Source organism: Phalangium opilio, unplaced genomic scaffold (assembly GCF_054372755.1).
Source record: "Phalangium opilio isolate 3A_F unplaced genomic scaffold, DU_Popi_V2 ptg000026l_1, whole genome shotgun sequence".
Lineage (NCBI taxonomy): Eukaryota > Metazoa > Arthropoda > Arachnida > Opiliones > Phalangiidae > Phalangium > Phalangium opilio.
In genome coordinates this window covers 2801863-2818981 of record NW_028324157.1, presented here as the reverse complement: position 1 = coordinate 2818981, position 17119 = coordinate 2801863, and the positions used below count along the sequence as shown (strand labels likewise).

The 17119-nt window shown below is 41.2% G+C and overlaps 2 protein-coding genes across 2 annotated transcripts; one reads left to right on the top strand and one right to left on the bottom strand.

The window, feature by feature from the left end:
• Positions 1–10541: 10541 nt before the first annotated feature.
• Positions 10542–11300, top strand: LOC149691204 (uncharacterized). Its single transcript, XM_089869494.1, has one exon. The coding sequence runs from the start codon at positions 10542–10544 to the stop codon at positions 11298–11300; it is 759 nt and encodes a 252-aa protein (XP_089725620.1).
• A 350-nt stretch (positions 11301–11650) lies between these two features.
• LOC149691203 (uncharacterized) lies at positions 11651–16225 on the bottom strand. Its single transcript, XM_089869493.1, has 3 exons — positions 13506–16225; positions 12703–13464; positions 11651–12650 (listed from the first exon to the last, which is right to left on the bottom strand). Exons 1-3 carry the CDS (start codon positions 16223–16225, stop codon positions 11651–11653), a joined length of 4482 nt encoding a protein of 1493 aa, XP_089725619.1.
• Positions 16226–17119: the final 894 nt, after the last annotated feature.

The window sequence follows — 17119 nt, the reverse complement described above, 5'->3', positions numbered from 1 at the left end:
TTAAATTGGAGTTAACAATTATTTTTATTCATTTAACGTACAATTCGAACAAACGGGGACACCTACTGAAAGTCTGCAAAATAACTGTAGGTCTTATTGGATCTCATGTGGCGATGAATCTCGCGAAACATTAAACTATGGGTGTTGTTGTAAAGACACTCGGCCAGTTTGCAAATGAGCATAGCTTTAAACAGATAATGCGCTGCCATATCGTTTTTGTCTTTATAATTTTTTCTAACCGTTTTGTTAGTTTTAAAAACCATAAATAGACACATGTGTAGAGCTAAGTTTAGAACTCTTAAGTACTGGTATGGGCAATGAAACTCATATCCCCCATAACAGAATGTCCGAAATTTACACTTTTCTTCGTTGCGGGGATGGCAACTCCCTAGTTCACAAATAGTTGGGTTCGGTGTTTTGTACATTTTGTGGGGTGTGATATGTACAAAGTGCGCGTAGTAGGTAGCGTCTTCAAATTCTTTCAATTCGAAGCGATGCATTTTATTATTTATGATACATGGGAACTGTCTAGCATAAGTGTCTATTGTAGACCCTGGTGGTAATTGAACCGTAGTAGTTAGTACTTTGTACATTGCCAAATGTTTCAATCCGAAGTTTAAATCAGGCCCATTAACGTATTGCAATATGTAATATAATCTGCCGTCTCTATTATATACCCTGTTCGGTAAAGGATATATCACAATATCTTCTCCCGTAGTTTTTCCGGGTTTACCTAAATCCTTACTCCGTCCGATATCTCCAAATTCTTCTATTAATCTCAAGTTATTACGTCTGACGGTGTTTTCTAATTTAATGGATGGGCTTGTCCTATATTCAGTTTCCTGAAAGGGTGCAGGTGGTGTGATACCGGAAAGCTCGAACATGTTGAAGTTATCCCTAAAGCTGTGCATGAAATACATTTAGAGGTGAGGACCTCGACAAGGCTTAACTATATTATTATGAAAGAAAATTAGTACTTACAATTTGACTGGGTCCATTTCTGTAGGATGACTTCAGGAGCAATTCTCGGAGGAGGACTTGAAGAGTTGTAGAATGTCTTATCCTCAAACTGACTTCGTCTTTTATACTGTATTGTCACGTGACTTTCTTCTAGGGTATGATTGGGTTCTAATCACGCTAACAGGCACAATAGGTTTCACACATTGGGATTTCCCTCACTCGGGGAATGTTTTATTCGCCATTTTATTAATACGTGGGAAATTAATGGCTCGAATTTTAATCTAATTAACATATTGAAGTATCGTTTATTTCTTGCGTCATAATTGACCCTATCTTCATATGGTATTATATGCACTATGCACCCTGAGAAGCGAACACGTTTCATTTCAAAAAGAGTGTTTTCAACCTTTGTCTATATTGAATTTTTTGGTATATAACATACCACTACTGTATTGATTTATTTTTCTCCGAGATATCCCCGTTATCTTATCAGCATTAAGAAATTAATTTTTAAACTACACTAGAATTAAACTGATTTGAATTGCCAGATTTTATTTTTCTTATCCCTTATCTTATCTTAGTGTTTGTGATAAAATTAAACTTCTCGAAAATTCCAGCGACACTGGCGTCATCGACTCTCCCCCCCCCTCACACCGCCCCTGCCTTCCACAGTGCTTAGGGTGGGAGACTCTTATTGACCCTACTTATAGTATAGTCCGGCAATGAAAAACAACTTTGGAAATAGTGACAAAAGTGGAAGAGTGTGGCAGCCATATTCTTTGACTTCCATAACTATACGGAATTTACGAGAGGTAATTCCATGGGGCCTGACATAACCTGTCGGCAGCCTTTAGTTAGTGGCTAACATTCCCTGTCGTCGAACGCGCTCCGTAGCCTTGACAGACCAACTCTCCGAAAAGGGGGCGGTAACCTCGTAAGTCCCGTATAGCCAAAGCTGAAATAATTTGTAATTCTCTACCTTTATTAAGGTAATAAAAGTCGTGCCCATTTCAATTAAAGGTATTGATTCAGGATATCTTTCAAAATCTTGAAATGATTTAATGAAATCTCCTGGTTTAGTGACGATTAGAGCGGAAAGCAAGAGAGCCGAGAGCGCCAAACATACGAATCGGGAACCAAATTTCCAAAACGTTATTAAAACTCGTTGACTCCGTCTTTGGCCTACCCTCTCCAATTCTGTACAGCCTAACATTTTCGATATAATTTAAATATAAACTTGAAAAAATAAATAACACGTATGGAACACTCACTTGTATTTAACAAAGGCGCCATAAATACCATGAATGCCTTACTAAAAAGGTTTTGTACTTTTGATCTTGGATATGCATAATGCCCAAAAAAGGCGTATAATGTGATACAAATAAGCAACAGTGAAGAAAGAACGAGCCAAACCTGAAATAAAATTGATTTAACTTTTATATTAAGACTAGGTTGAAATAGCAGACAAAAAAAAATTTCTACTAGAGATGGCCGATACCCGGCTTAACCCGATACCGACAGATACGGGTGAAAACAGGAACCGACACCGATCGATACCGATATTTACTCACTATGACCCAAAAAATCCGATGTTTTAGTCGGACTGTGCCATTTACATATGTATTAAAAATACTAGAAAATAACTAGAAAATAATTTAAATTGTAATTTCATGAATTATACTACTAAGTTGAGCGTTGCCTACGTTAATCAAGGCCTGAGCGCGGCGCCGATTTTTATTTCTGAATTCTCTCACACGAGAGCACTGTTTTCTGGACTTAAGGAACTTCAAATGTTCATTTTCGCAAGCTTGAAATTAGAGATATTCATTTTCGGGCGCGTTTCGGCCCAGCTTGCGATGCCATCTCGTGCTAAAATATAAAATAAGAAGTTGCGTTTCTTAATAGTCGCCCCATCGAAACTACAGCGCACAGGCCTTGATTAACGCGTTTAGCAGCATTTCCAGAATAATATCACGTATCACCATCAACACATTACTGAAAGAACTAAAAATTTCATGTATCGCCATCTAAAGCATTTTAAACGAGTATCAGTTTCGTATCATATTAAACTTAACTGATCCGATACTATCAGGAAACACCGAGTATCAGTGCCGATACCGATATGATATCGTAACCGGTTCACATAGTTGATGAGTTGAAATATACTACTAGTTTGTTAGTAGTGAAAACTCGAAGAAAACTCTTAGCTGAAGCTTCAAGCTACTACAACTCTTCTTTGGGGGATTGAAAATATTAATGATCCGAAATCTTGAACTGTGCCAGTGGTGAACTGTTGAACCGCAAATAGACACACAAGCACACGCACACGCACACGACCAGTGCAAAATATCTCTATGCAACAGTTAGTTTCAAAAAGTGCTGCTTACCGTTGCACTAAGTGCGTGTAAAAATGGAAAAAGTGGGCTCCTCGGATGTTGTTTCCCAACAAGAATCGATAACGAATCCAAGTAAACAGGACTAGTGAAATCTACGACCGTACTATAATAATAATCCACACCAAACGGACCGACAGCAACATGAACTTCCTGCACATCGTTTATCTTAGTTTGAGATTAAACTTAATTTTAACGTGACAGACGTTTTGACCAAAAAACAATTACAGCTTTCGTTTTTTAAGTACTAAAAAGCAAATGTTATAACTTACCCTACCAATTTTTAACCTATTTCCTGTAAACTGTTAAATATACTTTTCAATACTTCCTGTCTATTTTATTCTTTCCGTCCCGAAGAAAACAAAATTGATTTTTAGGGATTAAATATGAAGCCTTAGTATATAGAAAAGTATTTATAACTGAGTTTTATCAATGAAGTCTGTCTCAGAGGATTAAAAACGGAACTCTTACATTTCTGTGAACCATTCCAATCATACCATTAAAGGAACCATTTGGTAGGCGTTCCCCCCAAGCCCCGTCACAAGGCTCAACGTAGTTAAACCTATCATATAATTTAAAATATTATTTTTAGAATATCTGTATACCGAGTTGCCCCAGAAGGCTAAAATTGACGTCAATGTAATATTGTTTGGATAATAAATGTTTTCCCTTATTGCCTATATGAATGAATGAATGTTTCAATGACCCAAAATCCCTTTCGAATCAGGGAGGAACCCGCAAGGGGTTCACAGGTCCAAAAAAATATATATACAAGATTAGTAACAATAAAATAAACCGACAATTAAAAATCAAGAACAATATCTAAACCAAATTGGCTAAGGACAAGGAATCACGTCACAAAAAAAATAATATATACATAAACATACAAAATTATACAGCCGCAAAAGATAAACCAAACAAAAACCCAAAAACCCAAATAACCCAAATGCTGGTGAGATGCAGAACTTATCACGAAGAGCTCTGGAGGCGTAAGGACGCCCATCGACTTAAAACCAATTTGGTGACCTCAATGACGCCATTCGCAGAATCACCCCCAAGAGCCAGCCTATCCTCAAGTGTCGGATTTCCAAACTTCCGGTACAAATCCCTCGCGGGAGTAAGGACCGGACACACCATAAGGATGTGTTCCACGTCCTCTCGCGCTGCCCCACAAAGGGCACAAACAGGGTCAGCGTTCCCAAAAACCCGAGATAAGCGGGCGCCAGTCGGAAGAGCACCTGATCTGGCCAAAAAAAGATAACCACTCGAGATGGAGTTAGAATAAAACCGCTCAAGAGCCGGCCGTTCCTTCAAAGCGTAACGAGTTAGACTCGGATGCCCACTAAGCTCCATTCTCCACCGTTCCTGCGAAGATTCGACCACCACCCGATCTATAACCCTGTACCAATCCCGCAGGGAGTCAGCGTCGCGCCTGGACACACCGGCACCATAACGCTCGTGTAGGCGTTCCACGCGCTGTAACCACGAAGTCTTACGGGGCATCGCACGGATGTAAAGGTAGACGCGCTTAGCAAGGCGTGAGTCGTCCATACACCAAAGCCTCCCCAGAAAACGCAGCTTACTCTTGGCCTCCCTCTCCTCGAAGGTCGACCAAGCCATTTCCCCCTTAACGGCCGCATGGGCAGTCAAAAAATAACCACCTAAAGCAGCCTTTCCGACAGAGAACTGAGCCTGATCGAGACGGCGAAACGTCGTGGCACTCAGACACAGCACCTCATTCGCATAAGTAAGGGCCGGAACCGCCACAGCCTTCCACAGCGTCCTCATGACACTATATTTGTTGTACGAGTGATAGCCCTTGTGTTTAATGGCGCCAGCCAAGCGATTAGCTTTCTCAGCCAGGTAGGTATCCTGGCTCCCCAGAAATGGCACCCTATTTGTCAATTTTGCCCCCAAATATGTCACCTCCCCTACCTCTAAAAGAGCACCACCTTGAAGGGAAAAGGGAACCGGCGAGTCCCCAATAGGCGCGTTGGTAGCTCTATTAGTGTCTACAACGTACTACTCAGGCGTGAAATTGGTTTTTAGAACCAAATGAATCATGCGAACCCAAACCGTTCAAAATAGTTTCCACTAAGCGGACATATGATAGCGTTTCACCATGAACAAAACAATACTCAAGGACCAATGGCAGAGGAAGAAAGTTTAAAAGAACCTGTTAATTCGTCTTTAGGGGCAGATAGTAGCAAACCGGATGGGGAATCAACGTACTAAAGAAGGGAGCAGCTATAGTCTTATTATGTCTATGGCGCTAGCTTTCTCCGGCATTTGACTCCTTATTTTTCATAACCCCAATCCATTTACGGGCTGAAAAGAGGATAGCAAGCTTAAAATTTGTTGTTTTGTCGCTTAGTATGGGGCTCTATGGGATGCCATCGGTCCTTCAGTAATTCTTTGTTGATGGTTTCACATTCTTTTTATCCAAAACAGATTACTTTGATGTGATTTTCGGTCTCTTGACGCTACTCGGTCTTAGGATACTCTAATTATCTGGTAATATTCTTTAACAGGGAAGTACCGAACACCTGCGCACCACATGCAACACCCAGACTGACTCTGAGTTGTCGAATAAAAAAAGAGCACGACCACTGAAGTATTTGGTACTCCTTACATTCTAGATCAAATTCCGTTGGCTGCACGTACTAAGGCTTGCAACTGGTGATAGCGTGCGTTTCCTGATTATTGACTTAGATCGATATTTACTTAATTTTTTGTTTTTCCTGAAAGTGTTCCAAAAGGTTGACCATTGCGCCTTGTAAAACGGAAATTTCTCCCTTTTCATTCTTCTCGTATGAAATCCATGGAGGCCACTGTTTAAAAAACTACATATCTTAAATTCATGTTATCTGAAACATTTTATTGCAGAAATTTCCTAAGGGTTGTTAAAAGGTCGCAAAAGTTTTTTGACGTGATTGAAATTGTTCTACCCACCCATGCTAACTATTTCCCAGTGCTGGTGGATTTTCCAGAACTTTAAGACCGAGGGTGCTCAAGTCTTGATTGCAACCCTTTAACGTCTACGCATCATGTTATTAGGAAAGATGTAGTAAAAATTATAGTCCACAAAATTTAGAGGCTAAGAATGAACAGGATGGCCCCGGCCAGATTAACGTTTTTCGCAACCTCTAGTGACTTGGGTTAGCATAAATAAAGTATTATAAGGTAACCTCGGCTTAATTTTACTTTAGGGTTTCTTTTCAAATATCATCCCGATTATAATCAAAATTAACCTAGTACGATTTTGTTTATAGATTTGCAACTTTCTCTCAAATGAACTGAAGATTTTCCTCTCTGGTCTCCCGCGGATGATCTATTCTCCTAGCTTACCACTTACGATATTCACTTGGCGGGTCCGGAAGAGGGTGAGAGGATATCTCAAGCTCACCCATGCTCTCTTGAAGATCCTTTACTTTATCAAAATAACTCAACTTATGCATTATGTCTGCGTAGTAAAGACGCTATAAGCGTTGAGTTCGGATCAAGAAGTTCGGGGGTTCATTTGTCGGTCGGAGAAAAAAATAATTTCATTTGAAATTAATTAAGTTCGCCACATTTGACGTGAACTCGATAATAAATTTTTTGGTGGAAAATTCCCGGGAAATTTGAAATACGGGGAACTTTATTTATAATACAATACGACAGGTCACACAAAAAAATGAAGAGGAAAACCGTTAAAACGGGCACCCAACCACAGGGGTTCGATCAATCGTTTTCCAGCTATAAAGAGCGAAAAAATAAAAAGAGCAAGGATGTTTTATGACACCATCATTATGTTAAAAGCGATTATTAGCCACACTACGAGTTTATTCTGATTCTTTATAACTTCGAAATTAATGTCACGCATTCTTCACAAAGAGGTTGGCTTTGAGAGTATGGCATAACCAAGTAGATTTTGATAATTAGAACGAATTTTACAAAATTTTTTTTAATAAGAGCTTACCTTGTACATTGCGGCTAGAAGGGTTCGATTGAGGATCGATACGGTAGATAAAGCCATTTAGTCACCAGCTCAGAAATATTTTTATTTTCTAAATTTTAATCAACTTGAATCAAATCTTGACAGAGCCATTAGAGAATATTTTCTGCAGCGTCTATCGACCAGTTTTTCACTTTAAACGTTTGGCAAAGAAGATGGCCCCTGCCATATTATGCTTTTGCGGCGGCCTCTACTGGCTAGAACAGGTATGACTACGGCAATTTTTTTGCGGAATTATTTTCTTCTTTATCAAATATCCTTTCGATTATGAATAAAATCAATTTAATGTGATTTTGGTTTAACATAAACATTACTGATAATTTTGACCTAAAAATAAATTCTTTAACAAAAATAATTACAGTTGTTTTTATATTAAAGAAAGTTTTTTTGAATTAGTATTGGCAATAAAATCATTCAATTGTCGTTTGTTAAACTTAATGATAGCTTCGACAAAGCACTTTCTACGGTTATTTTCAGTTGCAATTTTTTATAAACAAAAATGATAGCTTGAAGATAAAATTAGAAGCATTGGAATTCGCAAAAAAAACTTTCAATTAACGTCTGATTACTCAATTAACCCTTAATAATAAATTGCACCAGGCAGTTTGAAAGGTTCTTTTCACTTATAATTTTTGACAAACCATAATTATTATTTGAAGTTTAAATTTGCCTGTAAACTTTGTTAATAATTTATTTAATTACCTCTTGATTTTAACTTATAATAAGAGTAATCAACTACTAACCATGACTAATCTTTATAGTTTCTTAAATAAATAAAATACATTGACGTTGCAAAAGCCACCTAAGTATGGTTCTAAGCGCTACTTAAAAATTTAAACCCAATTACGCACGCGAAAAAGGAGGGAAAGCCACCCAGCCAGCCTGCCAGCAAGGGTCATACCCACAGTGCTGCACGGGCCGGGCTTTCCACTTTTGAAAATTGTAACGGGCCGGGCCGGGTCGGGCTTTTAAAATTTTGGAAATTAACGGGCCGGGCTTTTGTTCATTTTTCAAAATTCGGGCCGGGCCGAACTTGATTCTCATTTAATCCAAAATTCGGGCCAGGCCGAACTTGATTCTCATTTAATCCAAAATTCGGGCCAGGCCGAACTTGATTCTCATTTAATCCAAAATTCAACTGAAAGATAATTTAAATGTGTATAAGCTTCTAAGAACAAATGTGACGGACAACAATCAAAAGAAATGAATAATACACGACGCTAAAGCAAATATGAATTCAATTCATTGATTTTATGTAAAAAAGTATAAACATTACAACTGCACTACGTGTAACGGGCCGGGCCTGTTCAATTCATGCAATGGGTCGGGCCGGGCCGGGTTTGGTTTATGCATGTTACGGGCCGGGCCGAAAAACCAACTATATACTTGGACTCGGGCCGGGTTTTGGACTTATTCAAAATGCTAAATCCCGGGCCGGGCTTGGGTCGGGCCTAAAAAATTTGGGCAGTGCAGGTCTCTGGATCAGACCTTGCAACTCGAAGCGCAAAAGCAAATAATAACATCATATGAAGTTTAAACATCATTATTGTTGCACTTGTTGATAAATAATATCCAATGTCAAAATTGTAAATTCAGTATTCAATCCACAATATATTTAGGTCTAATGGTCCAAATGTAATGAAACTTTAATGAAAGGTTATAACAATCGATTATATCTGAAAATGGTTAAAAACTTTCAAATTAATTAGCTTTGTCACAATGATAAATTTATTACTTTCAGCCGATTTCCAAGATTAAACATATCGCTTACACATGGCACTAAAAATCCCGTAATTAAACCAAATTATACGCCATAAAGCCTAAAACACATCTATTTTGGTAAAGTTCAGAAGATCCCTTTTGTTTCTACCGAGCAAACGTTACTATGTAAACGCAATTTTAGTTCAAAACTTCATTTATTGAAAATATTACATATTTTGAAAAACAAAGAAGAATTGAAAATCATGATTAAAAATCGAACTGAAAAAGGTGGGGGAAAAGTATAACAATACCAGTTATTGTTGAAAAAACAGGATTTAGTTGAGATATAGTTTTAAATTATACTTAGTTGTCAAGGAGGGCCAAGAAGAAATTTGCTTCCTCGCAGCGGTACTCTGCTTGTTCGATGACATTCCGAAGCTTCTTGCGAGGTAGACCTAAAGGCCTGTCCAGACTGACACATTTTGGGAGTTCCTATCTTCGCTTTGCTTGTTTACAAGATCGCGCTACTGTTCACATTGGGTTTTCGCTACTTTGCGTCGTCACCTCGCGATGATACAAATTTCTTGCGACTAGGCCAAGAATTTCGCGACTTCGCGAGAAAAGCACCAATCACAGATGAGAGGAAGACTGGGGCGATTAGTTTCGTTTTTCTCTTTGGACAACGTCGATGTGCAAATGTTTTAGTGATCTGTTGCGAAGATGCGAATAGACGAAGGCGCGAACAGGCGAGCGCGAGTTCAGTGTGGACAAAGCTTAACATTTTAATGCAATAATTTTTTATCAGTGTCATTTGGTAGTGCTAAACGCTCTTATTTTATGTGTTATTCAACTGATCAGGTTTAGATGAAACAGTTTGACTATAGACTGAATGGCTTAGGAAATGACACGTAACTAGGGCATCACCAAAAGGGTTTTCACGACACCTGCCCTCTGCACGTTTACAAATCTAAAAATATTGGTTAAAGAGGTCTTGGTTTTATTATCTATTACTCTCTAAATGGCCTGTTTTGGACAAGGATAAGGTTGGGTTTTTTATTCTTGGTGTTCCGATCGGAAAAAATGATATTACATAAAAAAGATACCAATTTTGTAAACCTATTTTTTATCGTTTGTTTGTTAGTCTACATTTTTAGAATTAATTTTTTGTTCGTACTATATAATCAGATAACTTAATATCAAAAGGGGATTGGTTTTGTAGTCGCCGTCCGGGCACTTCGCTTAGTTTTTACCATTAGATAAATAAATTGTTTATGTTTAGTTAACCAATTTCGCTTTCTTGTCGTCAGACACCACAACCGCGTCCAGGCTAATTATAACCTTTTACCGTGTCAAGTCGTCCGCGCAAGTTGTCCGGTAGGCCTATTCGACTAGTTCACGAACATTTATGGTCCGTCGAGCCGGATCGTCAGAGTCGGCTTAATTACGTGGAAAGCTGGTCGTTGGGTTGATCACCACTGCGGACGTTCACAATGCCAGTAACCGCTCTGGAGAAAGCCACTGCGGAACGGAATAAAGGCGAATTGGGTCTGAACAACATCAGCAACAGAGTTCAAACACATGCCAAGACTCCTCTTAATCAACAGCAATTGGAATTTTTTCTGGAAGAAGTGGACAAGTCGTGGCAAGTCATCGATGATGCGCATGTCAAGGTGGTCTCGTTGGACGCTGAAAATGCTGGCCTGCATGAACGGAAATGGGATGACTTATTCACGTTGTATACGAATTTGAAATGCGCACTTAAATCTATGCTAGCCACTATGGTTCCAATCTCGACACGTCAGTTGTCTGTAGGGTCACATTCGGAGATCAAATTACCTAAAATCAACCTCCCAACGTTCGCGGGAGAAATACATAATTGGATATCATTCCGGGACATGTACCTCACTGCCATCCACAACAATCAAGAATTATCAGATGCCCAGAAATTTACCTTTCTCAAGTCAAGTTTAACCGGAAACGCCGTAAATCTAATCAAATCACTCACCATTTCTGATGCCAATTACACCATTGCTTGGGATACGGTCACCAAGAGGTTCGAAAACAACAGAGAACTCTACTTTGCCATTATGAGACGATTCTGCTCGCTGCCCATGATACCAACCAGCTACTCAAATGCCTTACGATCGATCGTGGATGCGGCGATGGAATGTACCAGAGCTCTCGACACTCTTCCGATAGCGAACAAATGGGATGCCGTTCTGGTGTTCCTTCGTGAACTAGTCGAATAGGCCTACCGGACAACTTGCGCGGACGACTTGACACGGTAAAAGGTTATAATTAGCCTGGACGCGGTTGTGGTGTCTGACGACCAGAAAGCGAACTTGGTTAACTAAACATAAACAATTTATTTAACTAATGGTAAAAACTAAGCGAAGTGCCCGGACGGCGACTACAAAACCAATCCCCTTTTGATATTAATTTATCTGATTATATAGTACGAACAAAAAATTAATTCTAAAAATGTAGACTAACAAACAAACGATAAAAAATAGGTTTACAAAATTGGTATCTTTTTTATGTAATATCATTTTTTCCGATCGGAACATTCTCCCGGCCTTGATAAGTTAGTAGCAAACTTTCAGGGCTCATCTTCATGGTCGAACGGTAGAAGGCATAGCTTGACGATGGGTCGTTTGATTTCACCTTTGGTGGTCCGTAAGGTAACGACCCGAGTATAGCCGTCTTGTCCCGGAAAAATTTCGATCACTCTGGCCAAAGGCCAATTTCCGGGTGAGGTAACGTCTGATTTGACCAAGACCATGTCCCCAACTTCGATATTGCGTTGCGGTTTCATCCATTTGGGTCGTTGTTGAAGTCTAGTTACGTACTCCCGAAGCCAGCGTTTATGGACATCCTGCTTTAGCTTCTGGAGTAGCTGCCATCGGTTAAGTCGGTTCATAGGTAGGTGAGATAAGTCAGGATCCGGTATTGCTTGAAGAGATTCTCCAATTAGGAAGTGACCTGAAGTGAGAACATTAAGATCGGTGGGATCCGATGAAAGCGGAGTTAACGGTCTTGAATTTAGGCAACCCTCTATCTGTGTGACTACGGTTGAGAACTCTTCGTAGGTCAGTCTGGTGTTACCAATGACTCGATGTAGGTGGTATTTTACCGACTTGACGCCGGCCTCCCATAGTCCGCCAAAATGTGGGGCTCCGGCAGGGTTAAAATGCCATGTTATGCCCTGTGCGGAAAGATGATCTGCGACAGCTGCATTGTGTGGATTTGACTGAATCAGTTTCATAAATTCCTTTAGTTCCTTGGCGGCCCCAACGAAGGTCGTTCCACAGTCGATATATATATCGCTAGGCTTCCCACGTCTTGAAGTGAATCGGCGCAATGCTGCCAGAAAGGCTTCGGTGGTTTGTGATGAGACAATTTTAAGATGTAGTGCCTTCGTCACGAAGCATACAAAAAGGGATAAGTAAGCCTTGTAGGATGTCTTGCTTCTCGGAGTGATTGGACGAAGATAAAAGGGTCCTGCGTAGTCAACGCCAGTTCTCGCAAATGCTCGGCAGTATTGAACTCGAGCCCTTGGTAGATCACCCATCATCTGGTTAGCGGTGGCGGCACGATATCTGGTGCCGAATTTGGTGTCTTACTGCATCTCTTCCTCGAATGATCCAGTACTTTAATGATAGGATGCTCTGAACCATCTGAGTACCAGCATGCAGGTTTTGGGTATGGGCTTCTTGAATGACCATCTCCGTAAATTTGTGATGTCTCGGTAGCAGAATTGGACGCTTTGTGGCTGTATCGAGATCTGCGTGTTTAAGTCTTCCTCCTACACGGAGGACCCCGATGGAATCCAAGACAGGATGTAGACATAGTAGTTTGCTTCGCTTCGGCAACGGATTACTCTGGCGTAAGGACTCTATCTCTTCCGGAAACATGTAGGCTTGGACTATCTTTACTAATGTGAGCAACGCGTTCTCTAATTCCATGCTTGTCAAGGGACCAGAAAGTATTACGGCTTTGAAGTTGGGGTCTTGTCTCTTCCGGTAATTGTTCAGGCCATTATGTTTGAAACGAAGTATCCATGCTGTTATGCGTCGTAGTCGCAGAAGCGTAGAGAACCGTGTAAAGATGTCGTTATCAACAATTATTCTTGTGGTCATAATGACGATTTTTTCTTCTTCTTCGATGGCTGTGGCATTCGTCTTGAAATCCGAAATGGATGGAGTTGGCCACGGCTCCCGACTGGATAGCCATAGAGGTCCCTTCCACCAGAGTTTATGGTTTAGTAGCTCGGGCACTGATACTCCTCTGGAGGCTGCATCAGCTGGATTCTCAAGTCCGGGAACATCTCTTGAATTCTTGAAACCCGGTTTGCGACAAACGTCTTCCATCGACGTGGACAAGAGGACAGCCAACATAATACGATCGTCGAATCTGTCCAAGCTTTAACTTGATTGAAAATCAGATTTAAGGACTCTTGAACTGTTTCCATGAGATCCGCAAGGAGCAATGCACCACAGAGCTCCATCCTCGGGATTGATATCGCTTTATTTGCCGGAGCCACTCTTGTCTTTGCTGTGAGTAATGAAATGTGGACATTTCCAGCTTGATCGACCGATCTCAGATATACCACTCCAGCGTATGCTTTCTCGGATGCAGCTCCCAACGGATGTTCATGTAACCCCGTGTCGCCCAGCTCCTGCAATACTCGAGTTGCCAAGAAGGGTGCCGAGGCTGTTCCATAGGTTACAGTGTTCAATTGGAATTCTTGAACAGGAGCCTTGGGTGTCGACCGCCACAGTATGCATTGCAGATTTCGTTGTTCTGGGACTACTAGTATCTGGCGGTACATTTTCCTGATGTCAGCGACAAAGGCAATACGATGTATTCTGAACCGCATGACAATGGCATATAGCGAATCTTGGACCACTGGACCCACGAGTTGCGCGTCGTTGAAGGAGAATCCAGAGGTGGTCTTAGAAGATGCATCGAAGACCACTCGGAATTTACAGGTTTGGTTCCAATCTTTCATTACATAGTGATGAGGAATATAGACTCTTGCAGACTTCTTTTGGTTCTCTGGCAAGATCTTCGACATATGTCCCAACTCTTCGTACTGTTCCCTGAATCCTTCGTATAAGGCTTTCAACTCCGGGCGTGCGTCGATCTTCCTTTCAATTTGGTAGAATCTTCTCAGGGCTATCTCGCGCGTAGATCCAAGAGGAATCGTTGGCTCTTTCATTGGTATGCGTACCACGAATCTTCCGGCTGGATCTCGGTAATGGAACTTTAGAAAATCCTCCTCGCAAGCTTTTTCTTCCGGCGTCATGACTTGTGTCTTTGGCACTTGTTCAATCGCCCAAAATTGATTCAGGGTTTCTTCGAGTGTGAGAGTATGATGAAAGTGTACTCTAGGTTGGTCAATGCTCGTCGGCCCGGAAACCAGCCATCCTAGCTTGGAATTGATCGCATCCGGAGAAAAGGCATCCTTGGTTCGTTTCCCATTCAAAAGGAGTTTGAAAAATACGTCAGCACCCAACAGTACATCAATGTCGCCAGGGATGTTAAACTCGGGATCCGCCAGTCGCAGCTTCCTGAGATGAGGCCAATTGCTTGTATCATATTTTCGTAAAGGTAGCTGACATGTGATTTTCTTCAATACATAAGCGTTGACGCAAAACCTTTCTGAGGTTGTGTCCTCGAAGAATGGTTTGAAATGAACCTGAGTAAGTCCTCTAGCTCGACCGAGTTGCGTCGCACCTAGGCCTACTACTTCCGTCTGGACTTTCTTTCGTGCGAGGCCCAGTCTCGCCATGCACGCTTCGGAGATGCACGATACAGTCGATCCGCCATCCAATAGAGCTCGAACTTGAAGGGCTGTCTCTTGCGCAGTTTTTACTTTGATTACAGCGGTAGCTAGTATGGAATCATCCCTTGCACAGGCGGCGTCCTGGACATGAAAATTCTGCGCCTGGCTTGGTTGTTGTCTATCGGACTCTTTTGTATTGGATGGTTGACTACTTGACTCTTTGTCTGGTTTCTCAACTTCCACGTGAAGAAGGGAGTGATGCTTTTTATCGCAGGTCTTGCAGTATTTTTCCAGTGGACATTCTTTCACTCTATGTCCCGTCCGAAGGCAGTTGAAACAAAGGTTCGATTGCTGTACTAATGATCGCCTTTCGTGGACCTTCATAGCGGACAGTCTTGGGCATCGGAAATTGAAATGATTGGCGGAACAGAACGTACATTTACCATCTGAGGACGATGCTCCAGTTCTGGTGTGCAAGGTCACTGGGTTCCTCGTGACGTGAGGATTGCGACCGGATGATGATGCCGCCAAGGAGCGCGCTCTTTGTTCAATAAATTCCAGCAGATCGCTTGATTTTGGTATCTCTGTGTTCTTGAGACTAAGTTCCCATTGCTCCTTAGAGGACGGATCTAACTTCTGGGTTAGAAGGAACACCAGAACGGCATCCCATTTGTTCGCTATCGGAAGAGTGTCGAGAGCTCTGGTACATTCCATCGCCGCATCCACGATCGATCGTAAGGCATTTGAGTAGCTGGTTGGTATCATGGGCAGCGAGCAGAATCGTCTCATAATGGCAAAGTAGAGTTCTCTGTTGTTTTCGAACCTCTTGGTGACCGTATCCCAAGCAATGGTGTAATTGGCATCAGAAATGGTGAGTGATTTGATTAGATTTACGGCGTTTCCGGTTAAACTTGACTTGAGATAGGTAAATTTCTGGGCATCTGATAATTCTTGATTGTTGTGGATGGCAGTGAGGTACATGTCCCGGAATGATATCCAATTATGTATTTCTCCCGCGAACGTTGGGAGGTTGATTTTAGGTAATTTGATCTCCGAATGTGACCCTACAGACAACTGACGTGTCGAGATTGGAACCATAGTGGCTAGCATAGATTTAAGTGCGCATTTCGAATTCGTATACAACGTGAATAAGTCATCCCATTTCCGTTCATGCAGGCCAGCATTTTCAGCGTCCAACGAGACCACCTTGACATGCGCATCATCGATGACTTGCCACGACTTGTCCACTTCTTCCAGAAAAAATTCCAATTGCTGTTGATTAAGAGGAGTCTTGGCATGTGTTTGAACTCTGTTGCTGATGTTGTTCAGACCCAATTCGCCTTTATTCCGTTCCGCAGTGGCTTTCTCCAGAGCGGTTACTGGCATTGTGAACGTCCGCAGTGGTGATCAACCCAACGACCAGCTTTCCACGTAATTAAGCCGACTCTGACGATCCGGCTCGACGGACCATAAATGTTCGTGAACTAGTCGAATAGGCCTACCGGACAACTTGCGCGGACGACTTGACACGGTAAAAGGTTATAATTAGCCTGGACGCGGTTGTGGTGTCTGACGACAAGAAAGCGAAATTGGTTAACTAAACATAAACAATTTATTTATCTAATGGTAAAAACTAAGCGAAGTGCCCGGACGGCGACTACAAAACCAATCCCCTTTTGATATTAAGTTATCTGATTATATAGTACGAACAAAAAATTAATTCTAAAAATGTAGACTAACAAACAAACGATAAAAAATAGGTTTACAAAATTGGTATCTTTTTTATGTAATATCATTTTTTCCGATCGGAACACCAAGAATAAAAAACCCAACCTTATCCTTGTCCAAAACAGGCCATTTAGAGAGTAATAGATAATAAAACCAAGACCTCTTTAAACAATATTTTTAGATTTGTAAACGTGCAGAGGGCAGGTGTCGTGAAAACCCTTTTGGTGATGCCCTAGTTACGTGTCATTTCCTAAGCCATTCAGTCTATAGTCAAACTGTTTCATCTAAACCTGATCAGTTGAATAACACATAAAATGAGAGCGTTTAGCACTACCAAATGATACTGATAAAAAATTATTGCATTAAAATGTTAAGCTTTGTCCACACTGAACTCGCGCTCGCCTGTTCGCGCCTTCGTCTATTCGCATCTTCGCAACAGATCACTAAAACATTCGCACATCGACGTTGTCCAAAGAGAAAAACGAAACTAATCGCCCCAGTCTTCCTCTCATCTGTGATTGGTGCTTTTCTCGCGAAGTCGCGAAATTCTTG